Genomic DNA, 18,046 nt, shown 5'->3' with positions numbered 1-18,046 from the left:
AGCTTGCTCTGCTAAATTGTTAATTAATTAATTAATGACATTTCTTGAATTAAAACAAAACCGATGCTCGTGTTGCTAGAAATTTTAATGAACGAATTTCTCTCATTCATTTATTTATTTATATCATTAATTGAATTCTAAAATTGACTTTTCATTCACGAGTTAAAAGCATCGACAACTTTATTTTATGCCATGTTAAATTAAATTGAGAAAAGGTTTCGTTTTTGCTTTATTACTTTCTTTTTGCCAAGTTTGGATTGGATTCAGGCCTTCATTCAGTCAGTTGTCGTTCGTTCGTTCGTGTCGGTTGGTTTGGTTGGTTCGAGTCCAACCAATGTAAAATGTTGGTTTGTTTTGAGACATGAGACATCTGCTCAATTTCCCAGATAATAAATAGGAAGAAGCCTGACTAGTTTCTTTTCAATTTGAAGAACAGATGCATCAAGAACGGAATGAATCTGCTTTGGAGTTTGGGGAGAAAAAGAAAGTATAAAAAAGTTGCCTTCGCTTTCTTTTCCCTGAGATTGCTTGGTTTCTTTTTTCTCTCGGAGAAGGCATGATTGAGGGGAAGAGTGATTTGTACTACATACCTGAGTAAGAGATACATTCATTGATCTATGTGTGCAGTGTCCGCGGAAGCTATAGAGGGGACAGAGGGACAATGTCCCCAAGGTTATTTGATGTCCCCATCATCTGTCCATGTTATGTAAACCCCGCCCTTCCCCTATCCTACAATGTTAATGTCCCCACGGCTTCCGCGGCCACTGTTTGTATGCATCCATTTGTGGACGCTATCCAGCTACATGTGGTTTGGTTTATGTACATTGTGGCCAAGTCATCCATGCACATGGACAATTTAGACATCAAATTATGTAAGGTTTTTCCACAGGCGTCATTTACATATACGCAGAATTTATCTAAAATTGTGACACTTTTTTGGTACGAAGACCAATTAAACGTATCATTTTTACAATGTCCAATTTCCACCGGATTCATTTATCTATACGCAGAATTTATCTAATAATGTGCCATTTTTTGACAGTTTTGATTAGTGCGAAGACCAATTAAACCGTTTAATTTAAACGTACCTTAAATTCAAGTCCCATTAAACCATTATTGCTGTTTACTCATTAAACTTTCAATGCGAGACTAAACAAAACAAAATGTACGCTACGCATGCATCGTATATGTATCACGTCTAAAAATGCACATTTAATTGTAATGATTTTTTACCCCTAAAGTATCCACTTCCGCTCAATTACCACAACCAAACCACCACTCCATTATGCGCTCTTCCTTCCTTCCTTTTTTCAGAACTCTCTAGACTGATCCGTAGCGTGTACCTAGTTTTTGTCATGATGATGATGAACCACTCTTATTCTACCGAAAATAAAGCTTTGTGCATACGTCAGACTTTTAAGTTTTTTTAGATCATGATGCCAGGAAATGATCCTTCATACTTTTGGTGAATACATGACAATTCATTGTTTCAATATCGTTTGTGACTTTGCGCTGTTCGTTTCGTTTGAGAATCCATAAAATTATTCGAGCAGTGCAGTCAGAAGCAACAGGTGTGAGCAAACTAATTTCATTTCATTTCGTGATGGAAAACTTTACAAAAGTATTTTTGGCATGGGGAATTTTGGCTGTTGTTGTCGCCCTGCAGGTGCGTTTTCAAAAGTTTGGAAAGATCGTCGATTATTTAAAATAGTTTGACGGCATCATCTAGACGAGTGGCAGCGGAAGCGCGGCAAAATGTCCCCACGATTATTCGGTGTCCTTATCATCTGCCCACGTTATCCTCCCTCCCCCATCCTCCAATGTTAATGTCCCCACGGCTTCCGCGGCCACTAATTTTTCCTAAAAAATCCTATTAATCACCACACTTTTCCAATTTCCCCAGGTGAGCAGCACACCTGCCCAGGAAGCTCTAGCAACTCCAATGACGGCAGCCGAGCCAGAACCCGAACCCGCGTCGTCCCAGCCACAAGGTCAAGGCACAAGCTGGTTTGACAACGCCGTCTCATCCGTCTCATCGGCTGCGAAAACTGCTGCAAAAAATTTGGAAGAGGCTGGCAAGAATTTCGCAAGTGTGGTCAGCAACAAGACAGAATCCGCCAGAAAGACGATATCCGAACAGATGGACACGGTGAAAAGTGTGGTCAGTGAGAAGACGGAGTCCGCCCGAAAAACGCTGTCCGAGGGGATGGAAAAAGTTAAGGATGCCGTGAGCGGTGCCGTGCAAAGCATTAAGAACGAAGTCCAACCAGCCTTGACCAATGCGACGACGACAATCACAGCGGACAACAATAACGCCACGGCAGCAGCAGCAGCAACTTAAAGAACGCTCCATTTGACCACACGACAAAAGCACAAATTATTTGTACATACATAAATACTTTTAATACGTTAAAAATCTAAATTCTAATCTAACGTAGATCTAAAACTTTTAATAAAAGAACTTGTTCCATGAAATTGGCATTGAAATGTTTCTCTCTTATTGGGAAACATGCAACATGAAACTACATAATTCAATTGTTAATTTATTTAACTCCTAATTTGACGCAATTCCGCTTTTGAGTATGAAACTGAACCCCAAAAAGTGTCACGCATGGTATGTTATAAAATTAGGGCCAATTTTGTTTTTCAGTTTATTCATCTTGCTCAAAGAGTTTGTTGAGACGAGCTTCAAAATCGGTAAAATGAAGATTGCTATTTTTCTCTTGTTTGCTTTAGTCGTGGCGTTCGCCAACCTGGACACGGTAAGTTAGTAATTCCTACGTTGTAAATAACAGTGTTTCGGGGGGAGTAGCCACTTACTAGAAATATCGGGAAGAAAGTGGTTTCGTGCGGATATCTTGACCTGCAAGAAATGCAAGGCGCAAGAAACTATGCCCCGTCGCTGTATTTCATACGGCGCGTGGCTGGATGGCGCATATTTCTTGCGCTTTATCCCAGTTTCTTGCACCTCGCATTTCTTGCGTTGTTTGCTTTGCAGTGCAAAAAATGTAACTCACTCACGAAACACTGCAAAATTGGGTGGTGTTTGAATTGTCTAAAATTTGACTCCTATCTAACAGACCAGTGCTCAAGGAGAGGGAACTGAAGCTCCGGCCACCGAAAAGTCTCCGAGCGGTACGAAGAAACCAGGAGGATTTATGAACAAGATTAAGAATGGCCTAAAGAAAGCTGCGGAAGGGATCAAGGAAGGGTTCAAGGAGGGGGCAGCAGGGATCCAGAAGGGGGCAGAAAAGTTAAAAAAGAAGGTCAAGGGTTGGATAAATGGCAAGAAAAACGGGACAACAACATCGTCATCTCAAGTTTCAGGCCCATAATTGCATCATTCTCAGAAAATGTTGCAAAATTTGCAAAATCAGTCTTGTAACGCACGAATTTAATAAATTGTCTTGTATCGCAGATGCTTCTAAAGTTAACAAAATGTTTATTTCGCATATGCGATCTATTTCCAGAGAGGTTGAACGGAACGGACGGACACGCTATGTTGTCAGTAGTTAGTTAGTTTCAAAGGTGGCTATTATTACACCGATCGCTCAGCAGTCTGTTGTGTGGTCAAAACGAAGGTCAAAAGGACACTCGTATTCACATGTACGGGGTTAAATGAAGGAAAAATTGGCATTTCAACAATTCCTCTCCATTGTCATTGTCATGTGAGGCCACAAAACTCATGATTTCGTTACGTTAATTCGACATCGCTCTAAAACCGTGCAACTACCTGTACAATACAGCATCCAGCAACTTTTCGGCATGTCAACGCATAAAACCAAATGAAATCGAAATCACAACCACGATTTACAACATATGTAAATGCACTTTTTTATACTTTAACGATAAATTTATCCATGCAAATATTTCGCAATCATAGCGATAGCACAAAGTTTTTGCATTACAATTATCCGATTTCCAGTAAAATTCATGTTTGCAAAAAACTTTCGAGTACAAAAAACTCTTCAATTTGCAACTTTAACCTCTGTTTGCATATTATACATACTCGACGACTGGACTGACTGACGACCAACATGAATACATATGTATTAACTCAACATATTATGCACACTGCAATAAATAGATTTGCAAACAATAATTATTATCCTTGATGACGCAGTTAACTATTGCTACCTAATTTTGCATAACCAGGTATACAATCCATACACATTGGACGAGACGCTGGTTAAATAATAACTTGTCACCTTTACCTCATATCTCACCTGCACTTTAAAAAATATTATATTTCGCACATGCATTGATCGTCCTTCTCGTCCAATCTCGCATACGAAATTTGTCTTATAAATAATGTATCTTCATCTAGTCAACTTTTTTTCAGAATTATATTCCCAAGAACATAAATGAATCAACCACCATTCTTCTTCTCACAATTGGGACAGTGATGAAGCCGAGACGTGTTTGGAATCGCATTAATTGTTGTTATTGATACTTTTTACGGCCAAAAAGTGAGTCATCCCCACCACATTAACACGGGATACATATCGCTAAAGTACAAGTATTCTAATGAGCTCCTCGTACTGAGATCTCTCACATATTTTTTTTACCGAGTCACACAATCGTAAAACATGATGGAAATTTGTCGTATAAAATTAGCGAATATGCACGAAATTTGCTCACTCAAAGACTCTTATCGTCGCGATGAAGTCATTCTCATATTTCTTGGGTGTCCTCTGCATGGGACGGGTTGTCCTCTCCGACACGGAATTTGATCTCCCCGTCGCCCGGATTTACCAGATTGAGGCCAACTCCTCCCGACTTCGACCGTGGAACCGGATAGACACCAATTTGGAGACGACGATTGAAAATGTGGAGAATCTGAGGCTCGACTGTACCGCGAGCTATCCGGTGCAGTGGTTTTACACGGGGGATGGAATCCCAGCCTACACCGTGGCGAATAAATACTCGAGAAATAACAATCGCGGCGAGACCACGTCCGAGTACATGTCCACGATTGTCATCAAACCGTTGAAGGAGTATCACACGGGAAGATATCAGTGCACTCCGGCCGAGTATATCGATACCAGGACGTTTTTCTATATTTATGTTCCCGGTAAGAGGAAGAATATAAATTCATGTTTTTTTGGCAGAAATTCAGAATTTTTAAAATTGGTAGAAATCACAGGGTCGAATTCTACACTAATCGACAAAAGCTCGATGCATATTTTACTTTGCATAAATTTTTGTACCTGATCGTGCAGAAAATTTCTGTGCATGTGCACAATCCTGGATAGTTTTCTGCATACAATTTTTCTGCGAAAAATCGTGCCAAATTTCTGCAGAAAATGATAAAAAATTTCAACTAAGTATGTATGAACATTACAGGTGAAAATCTCTTCACTTCGACGACCGGACGAAATATTATCCTGCCCAAGAATGACACCAAGATTCTCATCCCGTGCAAAGTTTCTCGTCCGGATGCCGACGTCAGTCTAGACAAATCGGAAGAGGTATGCAAAACAAATTCATGGACGTTATGAAAAAATTTTGAAACAGATTTTTTCAGGGAGCCCTTCAACGCGTCAAAGTAAAAACTCCGGATGCTATCAGTTACGACCCCAAGGCTGGATTTACCGTTGACATCAACAAAGTTGAGACCCCGGAGGGAACCTACGTTTGCACGGCGAGACATGGGTCGTACGTCCGCAGTGTAGAATACAGGGTGCTGTCATCCTTTGCTAATTACCAAGCTGGTACTTTTTTTCAGTAATCCGACCCACAAAAATCTAGTCAGTTATTTAACGATTCAATTTTTTCAGACGAGCCATCCAATTTTCAAAACAAGTGCAAAAAACCTTGCGGCGAAAACGCGTACTGTGATCTTGTCGATGGGGCAGAAGTGTGCCAATGTCTCCCCGACTTTCAAGGGGAACCAAACGTCAAATGCTCAATTAAATGTGAAGCCCATACCGATTGTCCTAAAACGATGTCATGTTTTGTCGACCGACAGTGCCGCAGTCCATGCGTCCACTCGGCGCATGGGTGCGGAATTAATGCCAAGTGCAAAGTTGAGGACCACCGACCCGTCTGTTACTGTCCGAAGGAGTGGGTGGGCGACGAAACGATTCAGTGTTTCAATTCTGTCCAAGGTAAATATAATTACAGATTTTCCGTGTACGCAGTGTTTCGTTTCTTGCGAGTAGTGTTGCCGGTGAGGTGAGGATAACTCACCTCAACTCACATGAGTTGTGAGTTTGAGGTGAGGTGAGTTGGGCCAATCCTCACCTCACTTGTAAATGAGTTAGCTCAGATTGTGGTGAGGTGAGGTGAGGTGAGTTGTGAGGCAACTCACGAGTTGAAGCGTGTGTAGTCAGCATATGGGTTGGGGTGGGTTGAGATCACCAAAACTCACAACTCACCTCACCTCACCTCACTTAAAGTGAGGATGAGGTGAGTTGAGGTGAGTTGTTCACAAGCCCAACTCACCTCACTTAAATATGAGGTGAGGTGAGTTGTTCAGAAAACTCGCCTCACCTCACCTCAACTCACCTCACTGGCAACACTACTTGCGAGTTTGCTAAATTTCTTGAACTGCAATGCAAGCGATAAAAGAAATGCGAGGTGCAAGAAATTGCAAGAAAGTGCACAAAATATGCGCCGCCCAGCCGTATGAAGTATAGCGCGGGGGGCCTAGTTTCTTGCGCCTTGCATTTCTTGCAGGTCAAAATAGCTACAAGAAACCACTTTATTCCCGTTATTTCTTGCAAGTGGTTACTCGCACCTGAAAATTGTTTTCCATCACGTAATCTTCAATATTTTTTTAAACATCAAATTTTTCCTATAAATCATATTCAGGCGCTGAACCTGGACAAAATAATTCTGATAAAGCAGAAAGTGCGACCACAACTCCATCCTCCACGCCTGCAGTGAAGTGCGGCAGTAATACCGACTGTCCCGACGACATGACCTGCATCAGAGTAAACGCTACCTCCACTTCCGGTAAGGAGTGCGTCGACCCGTGCAAATCGCGGAGGTGTGGGCGCAACGCGGAGTGTCGCGTTCAAGAAAGGAGATCTTCCTGCGAATGCTTGCCCGGTTTTTCGGGCGACGCCAGGATTCAATGTGAACCGGAAAGAAATCCTGAATCGGGAGAGCCCTAATTTAAAGGCATGAAAAAATGTGAATTTTGTAAAAATTATGGAAAAGTAAATGCTTAATTAAAACACCAATATCGGAATTTAATTATGAAGTGGGCCTAAAAAGTAAACAGATATTTCCATTCTCGTGGCATGCTTGGTGCGTAGTTATTTATTTAAAAAACTTATAATTAAGGAGTATATGCAAATTACATTTTTTAATCTAAAAATTTGCATGAAATGCTATTTTCATAATAATTTTTAAATACATTGACTAAATACATTGACTATAAATACATATGTAAGACAAAATTTGTTAAGAAATATCAGAAATTTTAGTCTTCTTTTTTCAATTGAAGTAATTATACTGACAATTTTTTTTGCAAAAACTGCAAGTGAATAATGCGACACAACATTTGCATAATTTTAATTACAATAAGTCCATGATTTGTTAAGCGCCATTCATAATTCAATTCGTTTCAATAATTTTGCACCACCAAACTTTCACCGTCACAATATGTAAATACTGAATTGATACGCTTTTTAGAAGACAAGGTTATCATGACCTTAACACAAATAATAAGCCATATGGTCCATTTTTAATGCATTATTTAATAGTCCTGCGACAGACGCACAAAAACATGTCCATTCTCAGCTATTTATCTTGTAACCAAATACATGAAAATCTTGCTAATGCATCCCTTATCAGAACTACATGGAAGATGATAACTCTAAAAACGACTTTCCCTCATGAGCAACGTAATAATTATGACGAACGACTGGAAAATTTCGACCAAAAGTTAGTCGTAGTTTGCTAATTGATAGAAATTCTACGCTTTTAATAACACCAATCCATCCTTCGATCGCTTTCGATCGCCATGCTGGTTAATTTCTTAACCTAATCATCCACCACTAATCGGCATGACCTACTGTAATAGTTGCAAGGAAACGGAAGATGGGAGTGGTGGTGGTGGGTGTGGAGAGGAAAATTGTTGTTGGGCGAGAGGACGTGCAGTCAAAAAGTTCAAGAGGCGTGTGCTGACTAAATACATTTTTGAGGTCATTTTCGACGTCGTCGTCAGTGTGCTGTCCGTCGTGACGGATATTATCTCGATCGGATTGTCCATCCAGGTATGTATGGCGAACGTAAGACTTGATGACTCATCGCCAAAATCAGCACATTTTTAATCGTTTCTCCGCTCTGGGAATTTATTTTGAAATTCTGGACGACAAATTTGTAGTTAGTCAATTAATAAAATGGCGATGCAGTTTCGATGAGTTCCAATTTTTCTGAAGGCTTCTTTAATTTGAGATCTTCAAAAACGGTCAAAATCTGGAGTGTATGTTTTTTTAAATTTGCAACTTGCTCTAAAAATTTGTCGTCCATAATTTTAAAATAAGTTCCCGGAACCGAGAAATGGTTACAAATGTGCCGATTTTGATGATTTTCGGCATGAGCTATCGAGCCCTACATACATAATACAAGAAGGGATTTTATGTTTTTAGAGTGATAAAATTTCGAAATGTCGATTTTAACGACGATAGCATGCGAAAAAATGTACGAATATATATATTTTATTTGAAGATTGACGATTCCTAACGGGCAAATATTTCTCATTTGAGATTCTGTATTTGTTAAAGTTGTAAATGCCTAACTTTTTGAGCCGATTCAAGGCTTATGGAACCGTTATGTCCATTCGTCCATCTGTCCCATCTACACGATAGATGACTTGAAATTTTCACCGTGTACGTTTTGGGCAAAGTTAAGAGGAAATAGTCAGCATTTCGAGCATTTTTTCATCTTAAATGATACATCTACTTGTAAATATGTAGAAGGGACGTTGGACGATCGCCGTCGTGACCGCGATTCCCGTCCTCCTCCCAACAATCATCTTCACGAACGTGTACCTCCAAGATGAAACACAAGGGTACTGCAAACTCCCGAAACCGCATCACCGGAAACCAGCAGCGGAACGGGTGAGTGAATGTGACGACAAGGAGAGCACCTTGGCCACGTCGACGACCGCGACGACGGCGCAAACGTCCAGCAGGGAGACGACGATGGAACAGTTTCATTCCAAGTTGGACTTCCATTGCGGCACGTGCCACATGCTTTGCGTGTCTTGTTCTGGATGTTGGGGGTAAATCAAGGAGAAATAATTAAGTATGTAATACAATTAGTTAATTATTGACCAATTTGCGTATCAGGGGCATGTTGAGATCCGTCTGCTACAAGGATCAAGCGAGTCGAGATAACGAGTCAAGAACGGTGAAAAGGTTGGGTGACATTTGAATTTTAAAGATTGCCAAATTTGTGTACTTTCAAATATTTTTTAAAACTCTAACCATTTTTTTGTCTTAAGGTCAATAAAACGCCTCTTGAAGTATATATTTGGCACATTTGTCCTCCGCTATATTTCTCTGGCCTGGTACGCGAAAGCCTTCATTTTTGGCGTGAGAGCCTACCGACAGCCCAAAAAGTATATGAAGATGGCTTTGTAAGTAAAATATTCAGAATTTTACATTCTAGTTTTACTCTGTATTCATATTTATTAAATACTGATTTATTAAGACCCAATACGCACTGGGGTTACGATCTCCTCGTGAAGTTGGACTTTCTCCAAGCTGCGCTGGAAAATGCTCCTCAGGTGTCAAAATAATTATCATCACGCCAATCAAATTTGCATTTCGAAATTACGTATGAAAGTGTTCTTTATGTTTTTTAGTGCATCGTCCAACTCTACGTTCTGCTCGTGTACTCGGATGAAAACCAAATATTGGGAATTATAACGCTGCTCTTTTCGTTTGTGGACTTTGTCCGAGTTTCTGTCAGTGTGCAGTGGGACATTCGGAAAGGTGGGAGCAATTAAGGACAGACTTTACATATTTCACAAGACTTGATCTCTGACTATTTTATCAGGCCCTGTAATTGCACCGAGTGGATGTTACAAAACCATTTGGTGGAAATTGATGAATATGTCGTCGTGGGTATTTTTATAGTATGTCCTTTCTTCCCCTAAAAATAGTATGCCCAGAGTTGAGTCGGTTATCCGATTATCGGATAAAGTATCAAAGAAAATTGATAAATGAAGAAGTTTAACGCCGATAGCGTGCGAAGCAATGTGTGAACATAAAATATTTTATTTGAAGATCCCATGCTCCTAAGATCCCTGATCACATTCGAGATTATTTATTTGTTGCAAATTCCTAACTTTTTAAGCCGAGTCAGAACTTATGGAACCGTTATGTCTGTCCGTTCGTTGGTCCGTCTCATTCTCATCTTCACGATAGAGACAAAACGGCAAAATTGCCTTGAGTTCACCATGTGCATGTTAGGCAAAGTTAAATAAAAGTCGAGTTAATAGTCAACATTCCGAGCATTTTTTCTGAACCGAGCTATTCGGAAACCGTTTGGAAATTTTTTTAGCCGAAAAATTCGGACTCGGTTCAGATTTATCAGAAAATATTCCCGACGGACTCAACTCTGGCTTGTATGCGAATTTGAGAAAATTTCTTAATATTTTTGGCGAATTTATTTTAGCATCGGTCGCAGTGCTGCGCTGGCGTTGGTCATCGCCACCGCGAAAAGCTGGTCCATAGCGATTCCTGTCATTTTCATGATCTTCCACTCTATCCTGTTCACCAAACTGTTTTCGAAGGAACGTTACGGTCTCGCTGCCCAGAAAATATTCGTCTCTGTTTTTATCTCCATCTTTTTCCTGCCCGAATTCGACACGCTGGAACTTCCCGTTCTCACCCAGCTCTACTATGCTGTGATACATATCGAAAACCTGTTTTTCATCGTGCCCTGGTACGATTAATTAATTAATTAAATCAATTTATGATTGATTAATTCAAAAAAATGTTCCAGGAACGGCATGAATTATGAGTATTGCTTAGGAAATTTTAATCTGGGCTCCGGTTTTCGTCCTGGTTTTGGTTCGAGACCAAAAAATGATTTAAATTCGACCCTGGAAATTGAGGTGAGAATGAAAAAAAATTAACAAGATATTTCCGTGTTTCCGGTGCAAATAACCATTTGCACGAAATAGCATGAAAAAAGTGGTTTCTTGCAGCTATTTTGACCTGCAAGATATGCAAGGCGCAGGAAACTACGCCCAGTCGCTATACTTTACTTAGCGCCTGGCTATACATATCGGTGCCATGCAGTTCATAGTCATTCTTTCATAGTCATTCTTTTCATAGTTTCGTTTTCATAGCAAAGGCTTTTCATAGTTTGTTTTTTCATAGTCGGCTTTTACATAGTATGTCTTTAAGGTACCACAAGAGAGTTGGCAAGGAATTTTACCACCCACTTTGATTGTAATTTTCTCAGAAACTATAGTAGGTGGGAATTTGGTTCAAATACAAATTTTGTAAAAAATACAGTACTCTAAATTTTGGTAAATGTCACCTTTTTCTGTTACTTATACTTATGTATTTATAGCCAAAATAGTCGAACATGATGAAATTTTTTTAAAACGTCCTAGCGTCAAAACCATTCTGAGCACAAATGTGCGACGACTCCCATATCGTGCGAAATAGTTTTACACGGGGAGCATAATGGGTCTCATTTCCATATTGTCTTCCATACTTTTCGAAATAGCATTTTCTATTTTTGATCCTTCTTTTATTTCATGTTTTCGAGGACAAAAATAGTTAAAATCTTATTTTCTGACACAAATGATCCCACAAACCGATTATACGCCCTGCAGAAACATATAATGATTCCAAATAACAGCCATTGTTACTTCAAAGTCCACCCCCTCGATCTCGGGGAGCTCTTAAAAATACCCCAATGCCCTTGTTGCTATACTGAGCCATACTTCATTGCTTGACTCAGGCAAATTACACAATTTTCTCAAAAAATCATGTTGCTAAGTCCAGAAAAAAATGAAATATTCAATCTCTTGTGGTACCTTAAATAGTCGTTACTTAAATAGTACAGTCTCTTTCATAGTGAATAACGTTAATAGTGATTTCACTACATAGTATTGATACCACTGTTACATAGTGTCCAATATGGATTGCGACATTGTTTTCTATGAATTATTTTTTAGAATTCTGGCTGTTGGTCGTAAAACAATATCCCTGGTCGTCATTTTAAATAATTTTTAAGCAGTTGCTAAGAAATTATTGCAGGACATGGGCGGTACTTTATATTTTTTTCATTGATGGTTTGTCAAATTGTTCTAAATATTATTGAGCGGACAAAGTATGATTAATCATGCATCCAACATGCAATAAGAAGCATTTTTAATACCAAGAAATAAACAACTGCAATTTTGATATAAGGATAACATAAGCGACTTAATGAAAAATAAGGTTCTGATAAAATTCCCTAAACTCCGGTGCAACGAGCTCCATCATGCTCATTAAATCGTCATATTTGGCTCTTGTAATTGGCAGAGGGGCAACGTATTTCCGGTTTAATTCCAAGTTTTGAATAGCGTTAGAGGTCCATACAGGTCGATTGACAATTCGTCCGCGGCCTCCTTGTCGTAAAATTTCCCAAGTGCCTAATGATCCTGGGTTGAAATTTGGCTTGCAAAGAATGAGATGAGGTGTGGCAGCATCCAAAATGTACCAAGAATACGAACTAATTTGCAAAGTATTAGGTCGCGGAATTAAAGCTAGCAAGGGTTCGAGGCTGATAAGGTCATTCTGATTCATTTCGCGAACAATAAATGGCGTTGATCCTGGAATTTTAGTAGATCGCAAAACATCGATCCATTGGGTTGGAACAATAACGATAGATTTTTTCTTTTCTTTTTCAATTAAGCCAAAAAGTTGATCACGAGGCAGGTATGAATGTCCAGTGACAAGAAATTTTTGTTCAATTCTGGAGAAAATCCGTCGTGCAATCAGCAATTGAAATAAACAGATCATCATAAAGTTGTTTGTCTGCCCTCTGCATCTATCTGACCAAAAGACGAGAGTTCTTTGTTGACCGTTCTCCAACTGATTATAGTTCTGTTCCACATAAAGAAGGAGACATGACGCTACTTCATCTGAACCACGATTCCCAATTGACTCGTTCCACACATACATTGCTCCGACACTAGTAGCTCCATTAAAAATGCAGTAATTATATGTGCTGAACTGTCGTTTATAGAACATTTCTCCGTGTGTGAGCGTTGGTGAAAACAAAACCTACACAGATTCATCATTATAAAAAGTTACCAGCGAGAAACTGATGTTGAAAATGATCTACCTGCTGCATGTCACCACAAAGGACAACGTAGGTCGGATCGTCACGAGCAGTTCTCATATCTTCGTCCATTGCATTTTTCGCCATTTCCCAAGTTGTGTGATGAATATGTTGCTCATCTTGTGCTAAAACTCGCAATCGTGCTGTTGCACTGTTACGGATCCTAACGTTCAGCAGGTCGCAGGTTTTACATGTGTCTGTCCTTGGCTCTCCTATAGTTAGCCCAGATCGCTTGAACACTCTTCGATAGATGGTCTCTTTCTTCTCAATATTAGGCACAGCAGGGTTTTCTTCAACAAAGAGTCTGAACATTCGATCCACATTTAGGTCAGGACTTAGATAAAACTGGCCTTGGCGAGCCCTACTGTAATGATTCTCTTGCTTTGGAAATGAATCGATATGCTCCTCAATTAAAGTTAACACATAATCTTCTGTAACTGGATGGTTTTCATGCCTCCCTCTCCCGTCAACTATGATAATTTGTCCTTGTTTGCTTTTGTTCTGCAGATTCTGTATTACGGAGTCTGTGACTTTGAACATGTCAATGAAAGTTTTCTTGCAAACTCGAATACGGGCTCCGTTAACGGGTAGAAAATAGCTAAACATTCCGAGATGCATAAATAAGTGATGGTCAATGAGATATTTGGTGTAGACGATTCTACAACTCACCTTAAGTTGTTCGAATTATTCACCATTTCTCGTTCTATCAAAGCAAGGAGAAAAGATCGCTGGGAGTTGTACGATCCCATAGAATAATACGTTCTAAAGAGTTTGATTTTCTCAGGTAGTGGAATCAAGCAGCCAGGATAGAAACACTCGGCATTGCAAGGCTTTCCCTAAATATTGCCATGATTAAAGTCGAGTATGATTAAAATATCGGAGGAATATTTTTTTGTACCACTGGAGCAATTTTCCCAGGTCATGGAGTGTTATTACGCGATATATAAGGTGCTCCACGCGCACGACGCTGTTTTGTGACTTGATCCTTCCATGTATCCGGACGAAATGCTCTTTTCCTCTCATTATTAGCATTAATGATCATCTTTTGAGACAATACAACCGCATTGACTTCTAATGGCTGCTGCATGTGGCCAGTAAATTTTAAACTGAGACAAAATTCTAAAATTACGGAGAAAATGTACGGTTTCTGCCTCTAAATTTGTCCCCACCAAAGGTCATTATTTACAAAAGTTGGAGAATTACGGGAAATTATTCCTCTAAACAATACACAATTTCTTAGCAACTGTTCAAAAATTCTTTAAAATTACGACCAGGGATATTGTTTTACGACCAACAGCCAGAATTATTATTTTCTAGAATTATTTTCTAGATTATTTTTTCCATGATAATATTCGAAAGAATCTTTGATATTCATGTACTACAGTAAAGCATATACTAAATAATTAGGCGTTTAGTGTGATGTCTCTCAGATTCTAAAGCCTAGGGTGATATTTTGATAACCACAACCACGCTCCCAGGCATGATTAAAGTAGATATAATAATTACACAACATACCAAAAGTTAAAATAACAAAATTTAAATAAGTCAGAAGATAAAACTTTATGGCAAATTTGAAATTGATATTTTGCATTTCATGTAAGATATGTATTGGCACTTGGGTTTTTGCCTTCCTCTGGAGTGATTTGAGCCAACCGTGAAAACGTTAATCTTCGAAATCAATAAAGAGTTATTAAACCTTTACAACATACGATGAAGATGCTTCGATTGGATCAAAAATGACCCGGAAGCCTCCTTTACTCTAAATTGTGCTCAATTAATGCCTTCGAAATTTTAAGGGGCTATGAAAGATTGTGACTAATTTAAACATATCCTATGTAACATTCCCACTAACTATGTAACATTTCCATTATGTAAAAAATTGACTATGTAGTGCATGACTATAAACACTGACAAATGACGATGTAAAAAACAACTATGAAACGCATGTACTATGAAACAAAAACTACGAAAAACATGACTATGAAACGCTCACTACGAACTGCAAGGCACTCTCGCACTTTCTTACAGTCTCTTACACCTCGCATTTCTTGCATCTCTTGCTTTGCAATGCAGGAAATGTAGCAAACCCGTAAAAAACGAAACACTGATATTTGCAAAAAAAATGCTAATTTGCTAATTCCCCTTTAGAATTCTACATCAGCGAAAGATATTGAGACGCACGCTACAGATGTCTCTGATCATTGCTTTATTGACCCCACAATAATTGGTACATATGATAATTTCGCAAATTTTAATAAATAATTCCACATTTTTATCACCATTGTGTTTCTTCCTCCAGTGATCGCCGTCCCCGTCTTGACAATGATCGGGATCGTCACGAGACTTGCTGCCTCCAGGAAAATGTCCGAATTTAAAAAGACGATTCCTCCACGCGACGACAAAATGCAGATGGAGGAGAGAATTGCAAATCTTTACAGCAAAAAGTGGAGCACCATGACTTTCAACGTTTTATTGAAATCCTTTCTGAAAATGCTGCGAAACGAAGTGATCCAACCTGATGAGACGCCGACGACGCCGTGTGACGACAATAATGCCACCACGGAAAAACCAGTCTTCATCATTTCGCCATCTTTCAATGAGCAGTTTACAGCTTCGCACTCCTTCCTGAGAGCAATGTCGTTTTTACCCGGGTTGTCGAAAGAGGGAGGCCCTCCCCCGCCGGAGGGGAGTGTGAAGACAAAGAGAAGCATGAGCGTGGACGCTTGTGGGATTTCTCAAAATCATGGCAGGACGAATTTGTACACGGAAAATTGGGTGGATCTTGGCAGAAATTATGCTCTTCCTGGTGGTGGTGGTGACCACTTGCTGGGAGTGAATCATGGCGACATTCGGAAAAGGTCAAAGTCACAGGATGACATTAATTTGGACAAAAATTTAAATCATCCTGATGGACGATTTACTAACAACGATTCGTCAGATATGACTTGGATGTAAAAATTTAAAATTATTAAAATTCATGCATAAATATTTATCGTGTTATAATGATAAAAATTTATTTATTTATTATTCAGTTAAAACTTTAAATTGTGTGGACTAAACGTAAAATATAAAAATTGACTCTTTTAATAAATATGAAGCTGTTAAGAAATTAACAAGACCTTAATTAACCGTAATATCCTCCCCCAAATCCGTTGTAGAGCCCTCGGCCATAATATCCCGCATAATACGGCCAGCCACCACCCCAACCTTAGAATAGAAAATTACCTTACAATGGAGGCGCAAACCATGTTCAACCCAGATAATTTTTTGACCTAATTAGTTTGAAAGAGCAAGTCTTTACAAACAACATTTGGTTCGGCACTTGGGCAGATGCGCAAATTTCAGCACGTTATGGGCGCCACAAGTTCGCAAAAACGCATGATTTTTCAGGCAATGACCAGCGCGAGCTCAACTTCGTGCGTTTTTGCAAACTTGTGGCGCCCATAACGTGCTGAAATTTGCGCATCTGCCCAAGTGCCGAACCAAATGTTGTTTGTAAAGACTTGCTCTTTCAAACTAATAGGGTCAAAAAATTATCTGGGCTGAACATGGTTTGCGTCTCCATTGTCAGTAAAATATTTTGAAATTTAAAAAATAAAATAATAGATACATGGGGCAGCCATGGACATATAACTTATAACTTATAATTATGACGTATGACTTATTTTATAAGTTATAAGTCATAGAAACACCATAAGCCGACGTATATTTATAATTATAAGTTAAGTTATACGTCATAATTTTAAGTTATAAGTTATATGTCCATGGCTGCCCCATGTATCTAATAACGTGACTCGACTTTTTAGTAACTTGCGCCAATGTTAATGTTTAACGATGGCGTAAGTTACAAAGGAGTGAGGTATAATTATGATTATATTTACCCCCATTGCCCCTGAATCCATACCCACCACCAAAGTTATTGTTCCACCCATTTCCATAATAACCCCCACCACCTCCTCCTGCATAGCCATCGATTCCTAGACCACCATACCCGAAGCCAAACGTGCTCTCAGCCTTTAAATCTTTAAGATTTCCACCCATAACTGGTCTCGTCGTGACTAGAAGTCCAATAAAAATTGCGAAAGATATCTGCAAAAAGAAAAAGAATTACTTTTATGCGACAATATATTTGACAACTTTGATAACAATGATAACTTACCAAAATTTTGTTCATTGTGAAGCCGTATTAAAAATTCGGATGTTAAACAGTTCGAAACCGTAATGCGACTGATTTCATCGCGGACACACTTTTTATAGTGGTCAATAATGCAATTGCCTTGTGTTTAGGAAATTTAGTTACATACACGATTACAGAACCAATAATTGATCAACAAGAGATCAGCATGACACCACAAAATTCTTGATGCGGGGTCAACTAACTAGTCGACTGTCATTATTTATTTATTATATGTAAAGTAATAAATGAAAAGGGAAGTGAATTAATTCCGTTACATTGAAAAACAAATTTTTACAGAAAAGTTAGTCATGAAAAAAATGAGGTTGCATTTTTACTGAGAAGGTTGCACTCCAATTAACTGTTTGTTAAATTTTTGGAATTATAAAATGTATTAGATTTATTCGTACTTGTAATCGTGCGTCAAAAAGTGGGAACTAACTGCATAAAATGTCAATTCGTTTATTAATTTTGTGTGAATTTTCAAAATTATAGTTTCGTTCGTTTGAAGTATTTCCTTTATTTCTCGTTACCTCTGCCGTTTCCGGTGAGAATCATTATGTC

At 38.9% G+C, this 18,046-nt stretch overlaps 4 protein-coding genes across 4 annotated transcripts; 3 read left to right on the top strand and 1 right to left on the bottom strand.

Annotated features, from left to right (window-relative positions):
- Positions 1-1,482: 1,482 nt before the first annotated feature.
- LOC110860596 lies at positions 1,483-3,419 on the top strand. The gene is made up of 3 exons (XM_022109660.2): positions 1,483-1,666; positions 1,904-2,762; positions 3,081-3,419. The coding sequence occupies exons 1-2, from the start codon at positions 1,604-1,606 to the stop codon at positions 2,339-2,341; spliced, it is 501 nt and encodes a 166-aa protein (XP_021965352.1). The 5' UTR covers positions 1,483-1,603; the 3' UTR covers positions 2,342-2,762; positions 3,081-3,419.
- A 1,208-nt stretch (positions 3,420-4,627) lies between these two features.
- Positions 4,628-7,203, top strand: LOC110860540. Its single transcript, XM_022109600.2, has 5 exons — positions 4,628-5,074; positions 5,347-5,471; positions 5,528-5,714; positions 5,781-6,110; positions 6,817-7,203. Exons 1-5 carry the CDS (start codon positions 4,663-4,665, stop codon positions 7,119-7,121), a joined length of 1,359 nt encoding a protein of 452 aa, XP_021965292.1. The 5' UTR covers positions 4,628-4,662; the 3' UTR covers positions 7,122-7,203.
- A 185-nt stretch (positions 7,204-7,388) lies between these two features.
- LOC118439301 lies at positions 7,389-16,303 on the top strand. The gene is made up of 11 exons (XM_035860501.1): positions 7,389-8,228; positions 8,931-9,238; positions 9,306-9,374; positions 9,461-9,595; positions 9,670-9,745; positions 9,824-9,953; positions 10,018-10,096; positions 10,639-10,908; positions 10,969-11,080; positions 15,457-15,535; positions 15,608-16,303. Exons 1-11 carry the CDS (start codon positions 8,019-8,021, stop codon positions 16,261-16,263), a joined length of 2,124 nt encoding a protein of 707 aa, XP_035716394.1. The 5' UTR covers positions 7,389-8,018; the 3' UTR covers positions 16,264-16,303.
- Positions 16,304-16,305: 2 nt separating this feature from the next.
- Positions 16,306-17,848, bottom strand: LOC110860639 (heterogeneous nuclear ribonucleoprotein A3). The gene is made up of 3 exons (XM_022109715.2): positions 17,468-17,848; positions 17,190-17,397; positions 16,306-16,515 (listed from the first exon to the last, which is right to left on the bottom strand). The coding sequence occupies exons 1-3, from the start codon at positions 17,480-17,482 to the stop codon at positions 16,433-16,435; spliced, it is 306 nt and encodes a 101-aa protein (XP_021965407.1). The 5' UTR covers positions 17,483-17,848; the 3' UTR covers positions 16,306-16,432.
- Between the last annotated feature and the right edge of the window lie 198 nt (positions 17,849-18,046).

This window comes from Folsomia candida, unplaced genomic scaffold (genome assembly GCF_002217175.1).
Source record: "Folsomia candida strain VU population unplaced genomic scaffold, ASM221717v1 Fcan01_Sc033, whole genome shotgun sequence".
Classification (NCBI taxonomy): domain Eukaryota; kingdom Metazoa; phylum Arthropoda; class Collembola; order Entomobryomorpha; family Isotomidae; genus Folsomia; species Folsomia candida.
This window is presented reverse-complemented; position numbering and strand designations above follow the sequence as displayed.